Genomic DNA, 20628 nt, shown 5'->3' on the forward strand with positions numbered 1-20628 from the left:
ACTTCTGTATCAAATGGGGGTCTTTCGGGGGCCTCTGGATTATCAACATCTTTTTTTTTATGAAGCTCTTTTCATTCCCTTTGTGGTGTATTGTGCTGTTTGGGCCGCTGGCACCCAGCAGTAGGGGAGAGCACTCATCACACACGGTTGAGAATCAGTGACTGCATTATGTCGGTTGCTTTGGTCAGCGGCCAGTATGCAAAGCCCAGGCTATGATGTATTATTCATGGGGAACAATCAAGATTTAACATCTGAACGGGTTTTGAAGTGATACCTGTGGCGTGGCCTTAGTTCTGCCTTTCAAAAAAGGTTTTGGAAAACACCTTAATAAAGAAAGAAAGAAAGAAAAAACACAGAATGGGACAAAAAATGTAAGTGGGTACATTTTTATCGCGTCTTAATTAAATCTGAAGAAAAGAAGCAGGTGTTGACTTTGTAATTGAGCTCAATGGTTTCTTTGGAATGTTTTATGGCTGCGGCACACAAGGCTACATAATAGACCTTAACAGACTTAATAGTGTTCTCAGTGAAAAAAGTGGCCGTCTAATTGCCGGCTCTTTATAAGGATAAGTGTGAAATTCTTGCTAGCATGACCAACTGAGGGATACCGAGCTGGCTTGTAAAACAGACTCGTCTTTCATGGACAGACACACCGTCCTTCCCCCTATAGGGGCGTTCAGCCATGTGCTGCTGTCACTCTCCAGTACACCCTTGGCTCTTTAGCAAACATTAAACCCCCTCAGCCTCCAATCCTCGTACGCCCATCCTTCCTCCCTCGCCCGGCTCCATGTATGGAACGGCAACATTACAGCTCACAGATTATCAGAAAAGAAAAGAAGTCCTCCTTTTTTCTTTTTTTTTCCAAGCCTGGCAATTTCTCCCAGGTGCTCAGCTGTGAAATTTGAAATCCATGCATGGATTCTTTCTTCTTTTTTTTTACATTTTTTTTTGTATGAGGCCTCTTCTCAACCTGTTCTCCCTACAAGCCCCCCCCCCCCCCCCTTTCTCCTAGAGTTTTATCCTCCTCCTCCTTCCTTCTCCTTATCCCCCCTGAACCTTTGTTTGCCTGGTGTGGTTAGATTGGTAGGAAATGGGTTCAGTGGTTATCAAGACGGGAGGAAATAGGATTCATTCACACCTCATCCAGGCTTAGATTAGCTGACGTTCTCCTGGCTCATCATTATGCAGGACTTTGGTGTGTATGACACGCTGATTTCATGTGTTAATGGCCGTGGAACACACGACGGCTTCTAGCCAGGACTTCCACTGTGCACTGTAGGTGTCGCAGCTTGATCAGACTTCCAAAGAAAGTGACTAGCAGCAGTGTTTGTGTGGCGCTTTTTGTTTCCTGGGTGTACTGTGTACATCCTACAAAACAAGCAGATTGGACTGGCTGATGTCCAGGCCTCTTAGTCAGACTGAAGTATTTCTGCATGTTATTGTTTGCGTTTTCCTCCTAAAAGCCCGATCCTTATTTTAACCATCTGCTTCAGCGTTTACTAGAAGATGCTTCCTTACTTATCTCATAGAACACTAATCTGTTGGGGGGCTAAGCAGTCTGTTGGGGGGTTAAGCAGTCTGGCAAAGGTCCAGGTCCCAAATAATGGACACAACAGTAGGGCAAGCAAAGTCAAACTGGCACAGGGACAAAAGATTGGCGCGTTGGTTCTACTTCTGGGCCCCTCCTTCCTTTCCACTGTTTAGTTTGTTAGTCGAGGATGAGCCGCAAAGGGGTTTCCGACGACCTCAACAAGTGTTGCCCTGCTGTCCCTTGACCCCTGCGTTGGCACTAGAGCAGTCAGGTTAGCTTGCAGCCGTCACAGAGTGAACAAGGGGTTTGACCACTGACCCTTAGCACTGTGTTGCTCACCAATCTGTCCATCAGTGACACTCGGACAAAGAGTCCCGACTCCCCACCATTACAGCGCGGAGGACAATCAAGTTCCTTTTCAAGTTCTCCCACAATCCCAATGAGTTTGAAAAACCAGGATCCGTCTTTTCTTACTTTGGAATTTGAAGTTTTGCATTCCACGGGGATAAGGGCTATCTTTCTCTCGCAAGTTCCTGACTGTCCCCAAATTCCCCCGTTGAATCCGCCATTGGGTTTTGAGCCACATGACTGAGAGTTAAGAAATATATATTGTACCTAACTTCAATTAAACCTTCAATCGAGGTCAAATGAGGTTTGTTTTATACAACAGGCGGTGCTAAATATGAATTCAACCGTAAAGTCTGCCCTCGTGTTTATATGAGGGAAGTGACCTGAACAAAGGTTCTCCATCATGCATGAGGGAACGGTGATGCCGTGTGCCAACATATGGACAACACATCTGCATGCCGTTCCTCCCTGCCATCGGGAGAGGGTTACTGTGGCCTCGGCCTACAGTTTTTTTTTTTCCCCGACAGACCGAGCAACAGACAAACATCTCCGGGAACAGCCTGCTATCAGTCAGACAGCAGACACCTGCCTTGATAGATTGGCCGTCATGTTTTATCTGGGATGTAAGCGCGACGCCGGGGTCAGCTCGGCAACCGTGTGGGGCAAGGGCCAGTAAATCAATCCCATGGCCGCTTCTTTACCCAGGTGCGCCACAGTTGGAAAGGCGGTTGGTAGGCGACGTTGGGGGTTGGGTGGGGGGGAGGGGGGTCTGCAGTTAGGTACCTTGGGCTTAGATTCTTCGCTGTTTCCCTGACAGCTTCACTTGATATTGACACCTGGACAAACTAGGATGAATTCCCCTGTCAATACACACATCCAATGTTATTGATGATGCCATTTAGCGTGAAACCACTTTCATCCCTGACCCACTTGTCAAGCTCCCTTAATCTCCAGCTTATGTGCCTTCCCATATGTGTATTGTATAGTTTGAACTGAATACGCTAGAATAACTACCACATGTTGCTATTACCTTAAGTGTATGTTTTTATTACCGTCTGTATTGTAGTATTTCTATACTGAACAGCCTGCTCTCACTCTGTGTGCCACACGTATCTGCCGATTAGTGGTTTATTTTTCAGTCGGTATCTTGTATCGTATGACGTTGCAGCTGCTGAATGAAAAATTCACTCACCAACTCTTCACGGTAGTTAATTTGTGTGCATGTTGCATTTGCCCCATTTCCTGCCTGAATCGGAGGCGTTGGAAGGTTTATGTGGCTGCGCGTTGACATACGAGCCCCACGTTTTCGGTTTAATGCGTGGGCATTTTTTTATCTGTTAACGCGTGGTCTCTGGGCACTGTGAGGTCGAGGGGTTGTGGGAAGTTCAAGGGTTCACTGACTCGGAAGGGGTCACATTTAGGGACTCCCCCTTCATTGAATTGTGTTTTCATAGCATCCATCTGCTTGACATATATCTCTTTCTCATGATGACCGAGAGGAGTATCCTTCCCCCCATTCCGGCTATGTTGTAGCCATGTTTTAACATGTCTGAATGTCGAGCGCTGTTTGCTCTCTGTGCTTGCCCACCTAACAAAGGCACCTCATTTGCATGAGTCCCTGAGCAGGCATTGTTAATTGACTTAAGCCAGGATTAGTGTTAATCAGGTTTTGTGCCCTGGAACCATTGGCCAATCCTTACCTCATTATTTGATAGCAGCACACGTCCTGTCAGCCCCCATCAAGCTGTTAATTAATAGAAGCCTGTGCACCAAGGTCCTAGCCTGAACGCCCTTTTACCTTCCATTTCCCTATCCATCCATCCATCCATCTGCCCCCCCGCCATCTCCCCCTCTCCCACCTTCACACCCAAGTCCCCTGCTATCTCGGCAGAGGTCAATACAAGCTAACGCGCTGCACGAGCTGTGAATCCGCGTGGCCGCGTGGAGCTTGATGTCAACAAATAGACTCCATAGTGTCGAGTCGAGTGTGAATGGATTTCGAGACCCATGCGAGGGTTTGTTTGTGGTTTTACCATCTTGTTTGTGTGTGTCTGCACACCCCTCAATACCAGCACGGCTGTCTCCTACCGCGCACACACCTCTCCTGCAGGAGTCTCACTGCCCTCCTGACATAATATGAGTTAATGAGGAAAAGGATACCTGATCCTCAGACTGTCTGACACCTCTGTCTCTGTGTGTCTGCAGTCTCCCAGAGTTTGCCATTATCCATCTGACCCACAAACCAAACCCCTGGAAAAAGAAGATCCGTTTTTTTTACATGCTGTCTTTTGCTACATGGTTGCACCATGTGGAATTCTTGCAGAGTATAGATAGATAGATAGATAGATAGATAGATAGATAGATAGATAGATAGATAGATAGATAGATAGATAGATAGATAGATAGATAGATAGATAGATAGATAGATAGATAGATAGATAGATACGTTTCAAGGGAAACTTTTTTTCTCCTAGGTTACATTTTCGGAAGGAGATTTTGAGGTTGGAAGAATGGGTCAAACCAACAACAGGAGACAACATTCAGTTACATAACAAACATGCATATTTTAAGCCCAACCATGCTGTTTTACTAAACTTAGCCAAGTAGCTTGTTGCATTTTTGTTTTCCTGTTTCACTACTCCGTGTGTTTAAAACCGCGACCGTAATCCGGGAGATGATATGCTTCCCGTGGAGCGTATTCACAGAATCTTTTTTGGGAGATGGGGTTGGAAGTGCACGTTCACATTCGTGTGCAGTGAATGTGTGTGTGTGCATGCACACCTTGTCACTTTGTGAATGTGAGCCAAAGGAACAGTCCAGGAGCCATCCTGCCAGAATAATCAGGTCTATAATTAAGAGCTGTGAGTATGTCAACCGCCGTCATAGACCCCCCCTTCTCTCTTTTTTTTTTCTGTCTCTTTCACCCTCGCTGTCTGTCTGCCTCTATAATGGCACCGCATTTGTCTCTTTCCTCCCTGCGCCTATGCAGAATGCTCATGACATTTATTGTGAAACTAATGGCAGTGCTTTACTCCTCCTAATTGTAGGCTTTAATTGCAATAATTATTTACAAGCCTAATTAGAGCCGAGAGAGTGTCAGGGAGAAACACGAGTGCTGGTTGAAGGAGTTACGGCGGGGTTTGTCAGGAGCCGGGTGAGGAGTAAAGTGAATGCGATGTTTGGTCTGTAATTGGGGGAGGCCGTGTCTCCGAGTCTCTAAGTCTCCCTGCCCCTGTCACTCTCGCTGTCTCTTTTAGCTTCCGTGGGCCTCCTTCCTCCTTAGCGCTGAGTCGGGTAGTCCCAGCACTGTCGTAAAGGTGTTCATACAGAGGTCTCTGGCGGACTCTGTCCACTGATGCTGTTTGAGAGGGGCTGACAGCTCACTCCGCCACACCACCAGCTGCTTTCTGAAGGGCTGAATGTGTGTCGTACATCTTACACGCGTTTGTCACCAAGCACATAGTGATTTGTTGCCGTGTGTGTTCTAACCAGGGCCTTGGTTCATTTGCTGCAGTTTGGCAGACCCTCGGGAGGTCTTCTGTGTGTGTGTGTGTGTGTGTGTGTGTGTGTGTGTGTGTGTGTGTGTGTGTGTGTGTGTTTTGCTGTGTGATGCGGTCATGCTGCCAGGTCTGCAATATGCTCTTTGTCTGTCCTTCACAAGGCCGGTTTCAGTAAACAAGGCTACAGCCGGTGAGCTGCTGGTTTTGATGGGCTACACATGGCAGCTCAACCATTTCTCCTTCTTCCTTTTCCTCCACTTTCTCTCTCTCCCTCTTTTCTCTCCATTTGCTGGGGTTGTGCAACACATCCTGATTTTTCCCTCTTCTCCCCCCCTTCTTCTTTCTCTCTTCTTCCCTTTTCTTCTCTGCTGTCGGTGCCGTGTCCGATGGGAGGACTCAATCCCACAATGCCATTCTCCTCTCCCCTGCGGCTCACTTTGACAAAGCTGTCAGCCCAAACCCTAGTGATGGTTGTAGTGTTGTACAGTGTGTGTGTGTGTGTGTGTGTGTGTGTGTGTGTGTGTGTGTGTGTGTGTGTGTGTTACTGCATATTTGAATGTGTTTTTCGATGGTGGACTGTCAGGTATCCTATTTCTGAGGAATGATCATTATACAAATAGTACCATATTTACTGATGCGCGTGCCCAAGATCCCCTGTTTGCCTCTGTGCCTCTTTTAGTTGATGTGGAGATAAATATGTACATTGTTTGGTCTGTGTCTATATTAATGGTAAGGAGTAAATGATACATAAGTGTACCGCGCATGACAAATATTAGAGCAAATGCCTGCTGCCACTCTTTAAGATGGTTGTCCTCTGATGTGCAAGGACGCACACACACACTGGCAGGCCAAACATTTATCTATGTCTGCTCGTACATATTCAGACACACATTCGGCTAAAGGAAGAAGATGAATGTGCAGGGACGGATAACGTATCTCTAATGCAATATTTGAGGAAAAATATTAGAAAGAGCACAGGCTAGATAAGGCCAGTGATTTAAGCAGCGTGTCTGCAGACAGCCTGTTGAAATATTACCCTTCTTGCCGACTTGTAAATCGGATATTTGGAGCCAGAAGTATCACATGGCGGTAATAGATAGGGCCTCAGAGTGACGTGTGGGGGCTGTGTGGGGGATTTGGGACGGAGGAAAAAAAAACCACACGACACAGATTTGCGGTGGACAAACACCGCTACCTACATGCTGAACGGAGACATAGCTGATTTAAGAAAAAGAAAAAAAAAGAAAAAAAGATTTGTATCCCTCAGTGGCAAAACACTTATTTATTTCACACTTTCCGAAAGCAAGTGGAGAGCAGTTAATTTGGCTGCACTGAAGAAGCTGTCTGAGAGTCGTGGGATGAGAGGGAGGAAGAGACAGAGGGTGGAGAGAGAAGAGAGACAACGGAGAGAGTGAGACACAAAGGCAGTTTGCGCTCATTATGTTGATTTCTTCCCCCCGTCGGAAACAAACCAGGCACTTTTTTAGACACACCGCCGGAGATCAGTGTTTGCTGTCTCCTTCTCGCGCCACAGAGTTTCTTTAGAGGCAAATCTAATAATTGTCTTTATTGCAGGAGCGTGTTTGCGTATAGCCTCTGTCTTTATATGTATGGCATCGAAATGGATGGAACTATCTAGGCTCTATTATAGGGTCCGAACGAGTCCTTTAGCCTCGGTACTTGTAGACTCTCATTGACGTATCACAACACACAGCAGGTGAGGACTATTCTGTGCACGATCCACATACAAATATGTATTCTTAGAAGCATGCAAAGCACACACACACACACACACACACACGACACACACACACACACACACACACACACACACACACACACATGGGTATTGTAACAAACCCCCCTTGTTTGGGATTTGATGAGTTGTTCCTCACCACCTGAGCCTAGTTATCAATGCCACTCCTCCCTATCTGTCTCTCTTTCTCATGTAACAGACTAACATTCATCCAGACACTCACACACACACACACACACACACACACACACACACACACACACACACACACACACTTACACATATGCACAAGCAACAGCCCTTAGAGCAGTGGGGTGTAACCAAACCCTTCATTTGTATGTACATCATGTACACTGGCAGATACGCTGAGACAAAGAGAACAAACATCGTGACACACACACACACACACACACACACACACACACACACACACACACACACACACACACACACACACTGTTACACACACACATACACAAAACCCTTACACGCTCCCGACATGCACTGTGGAGTCCCTCTGTGGATCAGAATTCATTTCTGTCTGCCTTCCCCTCTAAATCAATACCCCCGTTGGTCGACAGACATCCGTAAGTGTGCCAGGGAGGCTCCCTAGCCTTCATACCCTCCCCAAACACACACACACACACACACATGCCTGTTGATGTGTGATGGCCTCTGCTGCTTCCTTATTAACTCCTCACATGCTGACTGAAGCATACACCTCATTACTGGCTGCATTGACAGTCTGGGATCCCGCTGAGAGTCACACAGACACGTTGGCCCATAAGACAGACCGGCCAGAGATACATGGGAAGACAAAGAGGTCCAGTGAAGGGACAGACAGCAAGACAGGTGGGTGGAGAAGTGGGTGCAGACAAGAAGATTGACAGCCAAGAAAATCAGTCAAAGAGAGGCTCAATTGAATTAAATGAAAACAATGATGTTAGTCATTTTAATAATGAGTGAGACAGGTATGCAGACAGACATTTGCCTACCATTGACCCAGAGATATGGAGCGACAGCTACGGAAGGCGCTAAGTGTAGGAGTAACTTACACTAACAGGCTGTTAATTGAGTCTGTAAGGGTCTCTCATATACAAACTCACTAATGTGCCTTCATATGCATTCTGTTTCCCCATCTGAGGGTTAAGCACACTTGAACTCCATTATTTCACAAACCAAACCTTTTCACAAAAGATGAGATCTCCCAACTTACTGCTAATGTTAATGACTCATATTAGTGTTGAAGTGGCTACTTTACAGAAACCCTATGCTAGGGCTATGTATAGAGTGCTGCAGAGATGATGTGTTTTTGTCGCCCAACCCCCCCCCCCCCCCCCCCCCCCCCAAGGAAGATAGAATTGCAGTGATTCTTCCCCAATAGGATTTTCATTATTGCAGAAATGAAACTCTGTCACAAGCACACATTTATTATAGTCACACCTTTTGTTCTGCAAGATCATCCTTATCTAATTAACACCTTTTTATGAGTTTTTTAAGTGGAAATACTATCAGCAGAATAAAAAGCTAACGATGGGCAGCTTCCCAAAAACCCACTGACTTCGAGACGAGGGAATAGGAAGTAGAAAAATGCACATTAATTTCCAGATTTCAGGACTCATTCCAGCAGCAACAATGTAGCGATATGATACGTGTCACGATACACGGTTTCAGATTCAATATGTTGCGATATATTGCATATACTGTAAGCAAGGTAATACATTGTGATTAAAAAAAAACAAAACAAGACTCCCATTCACAGGCTCCGTTTGCAGTATGTAATATGCAAAAAGTGCTTACTTTCAAATAATTTACACATACAAATGACTAAGAAAAGCATTCTTTTAACCTGCATTAAAGTACCAAAAAGAGGCATTTAATGTGTTAAGGTAATTAGTATAATTTGAGTGGAGTTGAGATATTAAAATAAGGTTGGATCTAATTTAAGCATACCAAACCAGAATGTGACATCACTGTATATACGCTGCCCTCACACATGAGTGCACATACGCATTTACCAAACGCCTTCACAGCCCCCTGTTTAAATGTCAGTGTTTTAAACCAGTTGCCACTGAGGGGGTGGAGGGGGGGGGGGGGGGACTGAGAGTTCAAAGTGGTCAGGCAGCATGGATGTAATTTCCTCCCCTTAGCCTCCTGACTGAATTACTGAGCAGAGAGGCCACCTCGACTGGGAGCCGGCGAAGGGGAGCGAACACGGGAGAGTGTGTGGGGGGGGGGGGGGGGGGGACCACTATTATTCTTCTTAACATCTATATGTACAAGAGAGTGGAAGGAAAGGGGTAAAGTATTTTTGAGTCTAAGCAAATTGATGGTTTGTGTGTGTGTTTGATGACAAAGACACGTAGCTGAGATTCAGATGTCTCTCCACACTTCCTTAATGAACGTTGTTTTTGATGGAAGGTATTGAGCAGTGTCGGGGGCATTTTAAAGCTGTCTGAGGGCTTCAGTGGTCTGCAATTTGAGCACATCCAAAGCACACACACACACAAACACACAATCAAATAACACACAAGCACACCCACTTTTCAGTCTAACCTCCTCCCCTGCTCTCCTTTGCCCAAAAAAAGAGGATTGAAGCCATACATAATTGATATACTCCTAGCTGTATCGACTGGTTGGATTTTTTCATCCTCCTCACTGGTCGATTCCCTGACTCCATTATTTCTATGCTCTCGCTCCCTCCGCTGCCTCGCATCCCCCCTGTGACTCCTCCCTCTAGTCTGCAAAAGCTAAACTAACACACACAACCAGAGATTTAGGAGAAGGACAGCCCCCATCCTCCATCTTCCTCGTTACCCATCCTGCCACTTTGTCTTCACTCCAAGCAGTTGTCCGTCAGTCCTGTAATCCGAGGCCATGTCTGTGGCTTTGCTGCCCGAGCAGTAGTGCCGTGTCATTTGAAATGAGAAGAGGAGCTTGGATGTTTGCCTGAGCAACAACAAATCTGGACAGAGAAACACATAAGCGCCGCTGACAGAAGCCCACAGAAGATGATTGGGAAACACTGCAGACACCACACCAATGACTGTTCATCACAAGAGAAAACATTGACATGCATTATTAGATATGCAGTTATCGCTGCAGGGTCGGCGTTAACACGTAACGGCCGGTCGGCTTCGGGGTTCAAACTGCGGTCAGAAGGCATACGCCTGACCTGTTCGTCGCCCTCTTTCCCTGCTCTGGCTGTTTCTCTCCCACCAGTCTGTTACTTCTGATGAGCTGCCAGGGACCGGGTCTGCCCGGGACCGAGGGGGTACGTCGGGGGGTGATGCCCAAATATGGGGTGGAGGGGAGGGAGGTGTTGTTGGCCTACCGTTGGGGATTTGGAAAACAGCAGTTCTGCTTGATCAAACTGTGATGGCTGGATATCCACCATAGTCTAGTATCAATTCAGAGAGAGTTAGTGTAGCCCCCCCCCCCCCCCTTCATTCTGCCTTTAAACCCAGTCTGTGTGGTGCTGTTGCTGTTTTCAATTGACCCAAATCTAGGAGCTCAGGCCAAATCCAATAAACAAAATGAATGTGTGCATGTGTGTGCCTCCCTGTGTGTCTTCCCTTTGTGTTGGTGAATAGATAGAGAGAACCAAAGGGAAAAGATGGCTGAGAGGGCCGGCTGTGACAATAAAGGTTAAAAGCTCCCATTTTCAATGCAAATCATTTTTTTTTGGACTATGCGAGATGGCTGTTTGTAGATGAGCTGAGGCGAGCTGTATCATTTCATTTTGCCTTTGCTTTTTCCCCCATCGCTTCAAGGTTTAGCCTCTTTAAAATCAATGAATAATATCTGCTCCAAATGCTATCCTCCTGTACTTTAAAATCAGTTATTCTAAAAAAAACAAAACCCTCCTCGGTGAAAAAGGGTCTGACCTTCAGAAAAACACACAGTGGTAGTGTATCTCCCATTGAATTCGCCTAACTCCCATTTATCCACAACCCATCCTGCTTTAGTCCCGTAGACAGTTCTTTAATAAAAGTTATACAGTAAGGAAAAATCAATATGGCGTATTTCTACACAAAACTCTGTGTGTAAGAACAACAAAAAAGCTATTCTAAAAGCTATTTGCCTTTAAGCGGGGAACAGCAGCAAGCCGGGGATAAAGGTCGTCTTTTTTTTTTTACGTGAAGCCATTATGCGCGCATGTGGTTGCAATTAATTACTTTTGCACGTTTGCTCTTGGAATGTGGGTTTTAAGCCCTCATCAAAGCTCCCAGCTGTTGTGGTGTCTTTGCACAGTCCACTCAAGGCCTCCTAGGGATCAGCGCCCCGTGCACCCACAACAAACCACACACCCATGCCCCTCCCCCGTCCTTAATCAGCGTGGTTGTAATTGCAAGTCTTGAGGCCTGATTATCCTTGGACCAGCCACAACATTTCAACAGAACCCCTCACCTCTCTGCTCAGGGCCAGCCGGGCTCAGGGTGAATATTGATGATACGGCTGAAACCGCTCGCTGATCCCAGACTGCAAAAAAAAAAACACCCAGAAAAGTAATTTTTCTCTCACTTTTCAGTGTCGGGAATTCCTGTGAAACAAAGTCAGAGAGGTTGGATTGCTTTCCATGCAGATGCAAGCCGCGCTATTGCTTATGGGTGGATGTCAACAAGCTGGATGAGATGGCTCTGCCACAATATTACAGAGCGGATTTGTTTGGGTCTTAGAGAGTAGAGTGGAGGGATTTTGTGCGTTGAGGAAGAGAGAGAGGGGAAGGGAGAGATGTGGCTGCTGTCCCTAGGAAGAACCTCAGTGGGATTATGAGAGCAGATTAAAGAGTGGCCGCTCTGGGAAGTGGTTCAGCCGTCCTTGAGTAGTTAGCCTGCAGGAAACACTGGCTGCCTGAACACAGTGGGGCCAAGACACTCAGGGCCATGTAGATTCCACCGCTTTTCATTCAATCAGCGGCAAGTATGTGCTGTGCTATTGTGCCATTAAGCCCACTCAAACACACACACACACACACACACACACACACATTCATCCCCCCCCCCCCCCAATGCATTCCCCTCTCTGTCTCTCTCTCTCTCTGTTGGAATGGGTATTGTGTTGATGATCGATGTGGCTCATTCCAGTGACGTGGTAGCCTGGCTAACTCTCATTAAAAATGGATAGGGTGTAGGGGAGCCGTGTGTGTGTGTGTGTGTGTCTATATATGTTTAAAAGGAGGTGTAGGTGACAGGAAGTCCCAGAGGTGCCAGCTGTTTACCGTGCACGGCTGAAGGTTCCGCGGGTTGGAGGGGAGCGGCGGTGGATGTGGGGTTGTGTCTGAGGTCACAGCCAGGCCTTGTTGCCTTGGCAACAGCTTGCAAAATAGCTTCCCCTGAATTACTGGTGACGGTGGGTTTTTTTTTTTTCTCTTTCTGCTGCTTTTCGTTCCCGCTCAGCACGGCGAGGCACATCTGGCACCACAGAGACCATCGGGTCTCATCAGAACACAAAGCAATGGGCCGTTTCCACTCTGCCCTGCCCTCCTTTTATCCCCCCCTTTAGTCTCTGTTTTTACTCATCTTATTTTCCTATCCTGCCCTATGCCCCCATCCGTCAAGGAGATGCAGTGAGCGTGGCTGTGTCTCAGAGCAGCCGACCTGAAGTGGAGCCACCATTCACAGGTGGACAGAAATAATGGCAGGACATATGTGCAGATACAATCTTATCCACTGGGCTTTTTTTTCTTTAAATGCTAAGAAGGTAGTCTTTAAAGTAGTGCGTTTATAGTGCAATACTCACCCCTTTAGCTCTTATAAAGTTACACGATAAAATTGTCTTGTCCGTGGCCCCAAATGGCAGCAACAGGTACCAGGTTGGATTGAGAGTGAACAGAATATTTGAGCAATATTCATATCGCTGTGTCAGCTGCTATGATCCTGAAATGGCGAAGTGCAATATTACACAACTGGTGTGTCAAGCTAGTCGCCCAGAGTCTCATTTAATTGGATTATTTATTTTTTTGTAAATGCCATCTGAGGGCAGGATTGAGCATTTTATATTCGAAACCATTTTACAGGAAGATAAATGTCAGAGATCTGATGTAAAAGTATTCTGGGGAAAGTGTATATTTCATTTCACTATGACTTAAATCACACAGAAATCATGTTACGTTCTAACATAAAGCATAACAAATCTTGTTTAAGGGCCGAGGGTTTCATACTAGTGCCAAATTCCCCAGCTATAGGTTTCAGTAACGGAGAGGACTCCCCTGATTTAGTGACGGCTGGCAGGAATAATAGAAGCTGAAGCCTTTATAGCGCCAGCCTTTGAGAGGGAGGAAGCTGTTGTTTTAACCCGCAGCTGTCAGTCAGTCACCCAGGTCGCTCCAGTATGTGACTCCACTGTAGCCTCTCTGGTTGAATACCCCCCCAACTTAAGCAGGAGCACCTCCATTCACCAGAGCACCGACGGAGCTCCGTCGACCTCGGGTGGTGCTGCAGCGATGTGTTCGCTACGGCAGACGAAGTCGGAGGCAATATCAGCTCTTTTGTCCCCCCTTGAAAACGCAGGACGTCCACATGTGTTGTGGCGCTGTGCATGTGTGTCTCCAAACACACACGCAGCGCGCATGCACACACAGTGGGAGAAGGGGCTTCATTGTGCAGCCCCCGCTGTGTTGAGTGACTGTAGCGTGTGCTGGGCAACAGCTGCTGTGATCCCCCCCCGCAACCCCTCACCTCCACTACTGGCCCACGCTGGTCCAGACATCAATGCACACACACACACACACATGCAGTATACACAGCACATAGGTGTGCACAATTTATCTCTTATCCCACACACACACACACACACCTTTTTGTGTTTCAATCGGTATCGGCTGACAGCAGGCTGTGTCTGTCTGTCTGTCTGTCTGTCCGCTCCGTAAGGACCCCCCCCCCCCCCTGCTGACAGCTGTCTCTACACTGTAACCCTTTCATGGAGCCGGGCCTCAGTGAAAGTTAATACTCGTACAAAGTTTTTCACCAGCCTGGCAACTGTTTTGGGGGATCTGAAACCTCTTCAGGGGCTAAGAGGGCTTCACTTTGAGACCCGCTCAAAGGCTGAGTTAACAGCCCCCCCCCATCCGAGTCCCGTTCCTGGTGGGCTTGTTTGTCATCAGTTGCAGCTTCTGCTGCTGATGTGACCCCGTCTGCAGCTCATTACAGCATGCCACCTGTTTGTCCTGAAGCTAGACGAGACACACACACAAACACACACACACACACACGTTGAGTTTGTTGAGGTGACAGGGGGTTAATCTAACAGGAGTGTCCATGGCGGAGCCGCCACACAGTGCAGGGACTGTCGATGTCCCACCGTGTCAATGGCTTTCTTTGTCCTGTCGGCCCGTCTCTCTGTTGCCGCAGGGTTTAGGACCAGCAGGTGGGTTATTGAGCTTTTGAGGAGCAAGACAAAACAATATATATAAGTGTGTGTGTGTATATAGTTATATATATTGTGAGACCTGTAAGCACTGGTTCCCCTTAACAAAAAGCCAACGGGTTGTTATTCTACTGGACTGTGAATTATTGCAGAAAATGAGGTCTGTGATCTTCACAAATCAACACCACTATGATTTTTGGAGCGTGAATGATATTGCCAGAAGTAAAAAGCTAACGTCAGACTATAAACGCATGACTTTACGTTACCAGCACTAAGCTGAAGGCATCTAAACCAAAAGACCCATTTAAAAAAAACACTGATTTCGTGACAGTTACCAAAACTGCAAAAAATGTGAAATCGTTTTAGGACTCATCCCTGCAGCATTCTGCTGTTTAACTGACAGCTCTTCGTAGGCTGGGAAATAATAGGGCGCATGTTACAAATGTTGCTGTCAGCTGTTTTCTTTAATGCGATACATCGCAATCAAGAAAAGCCTTTGAGGGACAGCCAGCTGTTATCTCCTCCTATAGCTGACTGTTAATTCCAGCCCGCGGTGCTCGCGGCATTTAATATCACCCAGTGGTGGGCAATTTGCACGGAAGTTCCAGAAAACACTTAAAATGTGTTGTTTATCTTCACTCGCCGCCACCCCCCAACCCCTACCCCCCCCAAATGATCTGCGGTCTGGAGCTGAACGCTGTCAGACTGCGCTGTCGTTATCCATCAAGGGATGGATTGCTAAGAAATTGAAAGACAAGACAGAACTGAAAATGAATCGGTGTCAGAGTGTGGCTCCTCTTCTCAGGCCTCCGGTCATCATCGTGATGCTCATTTTTGGTGTGTGTGTGTGTGTGTTGCTGACACGGCAAGATGCAGGTGTGACTGGGGCAGCACACACACACTCTGACCTCCAGATTGCACAGACAGACTGAGGGCCATGTGGCCGAGCATACAGACAGACACACAGCTAGATTCTCAGACACATACACACACACACACACACTCATAATACATGACTGACAGAAGGATGAGAGCATGTTATGCAGCAGGTGAAAAGTGTCCCAGCGTGCGGATCACAACAACTCAGCTGACACTCAGCGGTTTGCTTGCTGAGATGTGTGATTCTTAGTGCCTCTCTATTGCATTGTCGCAACACAATGTCATCTCTCAACCCCGTGTTTGTGGAAGGGTAACGTGGGCTTTTGTTCGGTGCGAAGGCCCCGCGTGGATTAGCGCCGAGTCATCGCGGGTGTGGAGTGTGTTTGCTTTTGCGCTGAAACTGCTGACTCAAATTCTTCTCTGTTGACACTTTCAACACGTTCTCCACCCCGTTCATTCATTTCGGAAAACCCGTTATGGTGCGACGTTAATAATTACTATTTAGTCTTACAGTTACGCCACAGTCATTTGTTCGCTTTTAACACAAGCTCAGGGGGGAAGATACCATTAATGTTAATAGCAGTTTCTTTTCGGATAAAGTTGACACAAGCGGGTGAAAAATTGCCCTGTCATTCTAAATGATTCCTTTTTTTGTGATCTTTGAGCATCTGTCATTACTCCTCCATGTGTAGGTGTTTGTTCAGGCTCCACCCAGGTGAACAGATGCCCCCGGTGCAGACAAGACTCCATTGATGGCGGAGCAACAGCTTTCTCTGGCCAACTGATCCCACCTGCTCACTGCTGTTCCTCTGGCTTTAAGATAAAGGCAACAGTTGCCTGTGCAGTTGACGTCTCACACTGTCACACACATCTGGCCAACGTAAAGCATCGACGTTGTTGAAATGTCGTAGGGAGGAGGAATCATGTAGAAACTGGTGTAACATAGAATGATCCGATTAGGAATGCTGCCATTGAATGAGGAGGTTTGTTTCTGATGAAGATATGTTGGTGTGTGACGAAATGGGCTTTCCCTTGTGTGCATCTTGTGATGTGTGTGTCTTCATGTGCTTTCAGGTTACCCAAGTTCCCATCGAGTCATGTGAGCAGTACGGGACCTGTGGAGAGTGTTTGAGCTCCGGGGACCCACACTGTGGCTGGTGTGTCCTGCATAATATGTGAGTACCCTTCACTCATCATCCGGTCACTTCCCACATGCTTTATGTCCAGGTTTTTAGGAGACATCTTCCAAAATAACCCGGGAACGAGTTTGGAGGATAGGAGACGTTCTGTCTGGAAATAGAGCTATTCGTGACTGGTGCCCTGTTCTAACATGACTTGATATTAATAGGAAATGACGCCATTCGGTACAACAGTAACAACAACAATAACAGACCGGGAAGGAGTCCAGCTCTGCTGCATACAATTATCATACATGCATTCTGCTGAGCTTCTTAGCATGTTTAACGGACATCTGCTGAAGCCAAACGACATTTGCTGTGTGTGTGTCTGCAGGCAATTTAGTGGATATTTGCAGCAGCCATAAGAATATGCATGGAAGCCATGAGTGACACCTGCTGGAAGTGAAGCATTACTGCAACAGGACCAACTTCTAGAAAGCCAAACAGAAGGGGAAAACAGATAAATAATGTATAGTTATTGTACTTTTGGTATCGGCCGTTCGTTGTGATATTCAGCTGTAAGCTGAACTTCCAGCGGTTAGATGGAATGATGGCACTGCGAGAGAAGCCCGGAAAGACATTCAGCTCCGTCTTCATCTCTCCCTCTTTGTTTCTCAAGCACGCTCTCATCAGTCTGAGTTTCTTCTTAGCCACCACGTCTCCTCACTCACAGCCCCCTCCTGAATGCAGCCCCTCTCTAAAGGTATAGCTGAATATTTGTGTTTGTCAGAGCCCCGCCGCAATCATCATTATCGTGATGGCGGCCCCTGCAAAGTGCACTTAAAGTAATTTACATCACTCCAAAGCTGGGACAGGACAAATAATTGCCTAGCGACAAGGTAATTCAGCATGTTCCAGCGGCGGGGCGGGAGGGGCTGGCTGGCGCTCTGTTTTCTCTGCAGTCTGCATGCCTTCACACAGGGATCGTTTACCACAACATTAGCCTCCGTGCTCAGCTGTTAATCATATGCTTTTTTTTTTTGTAGGGGTGGTGAGTAATAATTCAGTTTAGGAGGGATTCTAATCCACTTTGTGTTTGTGGTGGTAAAAAGTCATTTTTTTGGCTTTTCGTTTCAAGCCGCTGTGGTGAAGCAGCTGTGAGGAGGGAACAGCTGTTGGAGGAGCAAATGCTTTTCTTGAGTGTGTGTGTGTGTGTGTGTGTGTGTGTGTGTGTGTGTGTGTGAGGGCTCGTGTGCGTGCATGCAGGGTTTGATTTTTGGTGTACATGCACAAACACTTGTGTGGACCGGTGTACTGTACCGTGGGGGGGAGAGAAGGTCAGCACCCCGATTCACGTCAGATCAGCCATCTGTTCTCTCAACACAGCGGACCCTCATGCCACCTGTCTCTGGTCCTAATACCCCCTTTCTCTGCCCTGACCCCTCAACGAGTGTGGCGGGACCCCTGTCAGCTCTGGCTGAGTTACTGCAGGGAGGAGAAGAAGTTAAAGGAAGAGTAGTTGGCCTCCACTTGCTGCATGTGATATGTGCATTTTCAATAAACAGAGGGCAAAAACAGTTTTAAAAAACGAAAAGAAAAGATGCAATAACATCTGAAAGAAACATTTTTTTGAATACACCTTGACCTTGGTGGCTTTAGCTCTACTGTAGACAAAGCACACGTTATGCTGCCATTCCCAATTACATGCCTCTACCATAAATAAGCATAAGAGGAGCTGGGGGGTCTGGGGTGTAATCCCTGCTTCAAATCCAGACCATGTCCCATTTTGCATATCACCTCCCTCTTTAAATCGTGGCTGATAAAATCATTTCAGGGTACAGATGGATCAGAAAAGACTGAACCATTTATCTAAAAGAACATGTCATCTAACGGGGGAAGCAGCTATGATATGATGCTGAAGATTCAGGGGTGGTCGGGTGGTCTTATAAGTATTATTATTATTAGTAGTAGTAGTAGAAGCAGCAGTAGTATCTGTGGAATACTGCTGAAGAAAAGCAGCTGCACCCTTCTCGAGAAGAGTTCCTCTCATCCCACTCAACCCAAATCAAATCTCTTGCCAGTCGCGGTGCCACCCACAGCTGTGATCGCTGCCGCTTCCTTCTGCCCCTTCTCCCTCCATTCCGTCCCTCCTTCATCATCCATCCCTAAGCCATCCTCGATTTTATGAAAAAAAAAAAAATAGTCTTCCCCCCCTTTCCCACGTTTTTGCGTACACCTCCCTCTCCGCTAGCATCTAAGCTACGCCACTCATCTCCTCTCAGCTCAGCGCGGCTCACTGCTGCTGCTTTCTCCCATTTAGACACTCGTCCCTCTGGAATAAGCTCTTCCACACTCCAGAGATGGCTGGCTTGCCACACATAAACACCCTTTGCTTTGATCACCCCCCCCCCCCCCCCTCCTCCTACAGCTGCCATCCACAATATCCATCCTCTTTTCTCTTCCTCCAACACTGTGCCCCCCTCCCCTTCCTCTTTATGTTTGTGCGTCGCACGCTCATTGAAGTGCCGCATTCCAAGGTGGCTAATTAGGAACATAGGAGGACATTAGCTCGGTTCGCCATGATGAGGAGAGGGAAAGAATGCGAGGGAGACGGTGAGCTGGTCAGGAGTGGCGTCTCTGTCTTCTCCATCTTTCTTCTCCCTCTGATTCAGCGTGGTGTGAGACTCTAAAGTCCTTTAATTACCAGCAGCTGCTAGGCATCCACTTACTGCATGAGATAGGGGGGGAACGAGAGAGGGGATAAGAATGAGAGGAAGAGAAGGAGAGAGGGCTCGAGCGTTTGATGCGGCACACTCATCGGCCCGCAAGACCGAGCAGCGTTTCGATGGCGGCTCAAAGGAGAGCTCATCATCTCCGGCGGCTCTTCAGTCGCGGTCCCGTGAACGGGTCGCTCAGCCGCCGTCTGACCACAATCCAGAAAACACGGAGCTGCGGTGACTCTGCCTCTCCCCCTCCCCTTTGTCGTTAGATTAGCCGTCTAATCGTGCCAAAAAAGAGGCTTTTCCAACTCCAAATGGCCCGCATCACTCTGTAGTCTCTCCACCCGCTCAGCTCCACATTCCAGGAGAAGACGAGAGGTTTTGGTTTTGATTTGTCAGGATTAGTCTGGACTTCAGTCCAAGGGCTGAGATTGTGATCTAGTGCCAAAGTCAGCAGTTTACCAATAAGCAATATTATTTATCATAAGAATTTCATCTCAACTGTAAGTGGAATTCAGCCCCACTTTGTTGTGCGGATGACAGCTCAGGGCTATGTGTAGTCGGCCCCAGAAGAGAGTGAGTCAGCATCTGAGGGTCTGCTCTGAGCAGAATAACATATCACTACTACACTGTGATACTGTACTGTATTGTACTGTCAGTCTGCATGCAGCTGAACTGCTCCGATCCATTTCAGCAACAACCCACGCAGCCGCAGCCTGAATGGCACAGCTGTCCACTTGTCACAAATCGTTGTTACGAGCTTAAACGCTGCCAAACGATTTGTTTGACACCCTGGCTTGGAGAACATTATACAGGGTACACGTTCTCCGCTGCAAGACTTTTGAGGGTTTGGGACTTTGCCAAGTCTTCAACAGAGTACTCTTATTTTGGAATGTGGACCAGTGTTTAAGAGAAAGGAGGTAGACATGTATGATGATGTTGTAGAGGGATGCTGCTGTTCTCATATGTTTGTTAAATGCCACTTAAAACCAGACACCACAGCCCCAATTTCCCCAAACTCCAATTAGATGATGTTTTTATAGAGTGTCAAAGACTTTTTTCATATATAGCAGGTTAAGATCGTACTCTTAATTTACAGGGACCCAACATTGCCCAATGAGAAAACACCGGGGTGACAATGGCAAGAAAAACAACGTTATCCCTTTAAAGGATAGAAATCTTGGGCAGAACCTGTCTTTGGGTGAGAGCCATATTACTACTATACTCTATTTAAATAAAAGCTGTGGGTATGATTGAATACTAGGAATAATAATTGAAATGGTGGTAGCAGTGGTTGTCGAGGCATAACCCGGATCCAGGTGCGACCGGGATCCATGTAAACCTGCGAGACAAGACTGTGGGGGAAGAAGCCGAGTTAGTAAGATGCATTGATGGGACATGAATGCGT

At 47.0% G+C, this 20628-nt stretch overlaps 1 protein-coding gene across 1 annotated transcript in view; it reads left to right on the forward strand.

Moving 5' to 3' along the window:
- The window catches only part of plxna2 (plexin A2), a 171585-nt gene that overhangs the window by 80399 nt on the left and 70558 nt on the right, over positions 1-20628 (forward strand). Inside the window, exon 5 of the mRNA XM_084014686.1 lies at positions 16457-16557. Coding sequence (XP_083870812.1) covers positions 16457-16557 — 101 coding nt within the window. The remainder of the gene's footprint in view (positions 1-16456; positions 16558-20628) is intronic.

The sequence above is a fragment of the Eutrigla gurnardus genome (genome assembly GCF_963514095.1).
Source record: "Eutrigla gurnardus genome assembly, chromosome: 8".
NCBI classification, from domain to species: domain Eukaryota; kingdom Metazoa; phylum Chordata; class Actinopteri; order Perciformes; family Triglidae; genus Eutrigla; species Eutrigla gurnardus.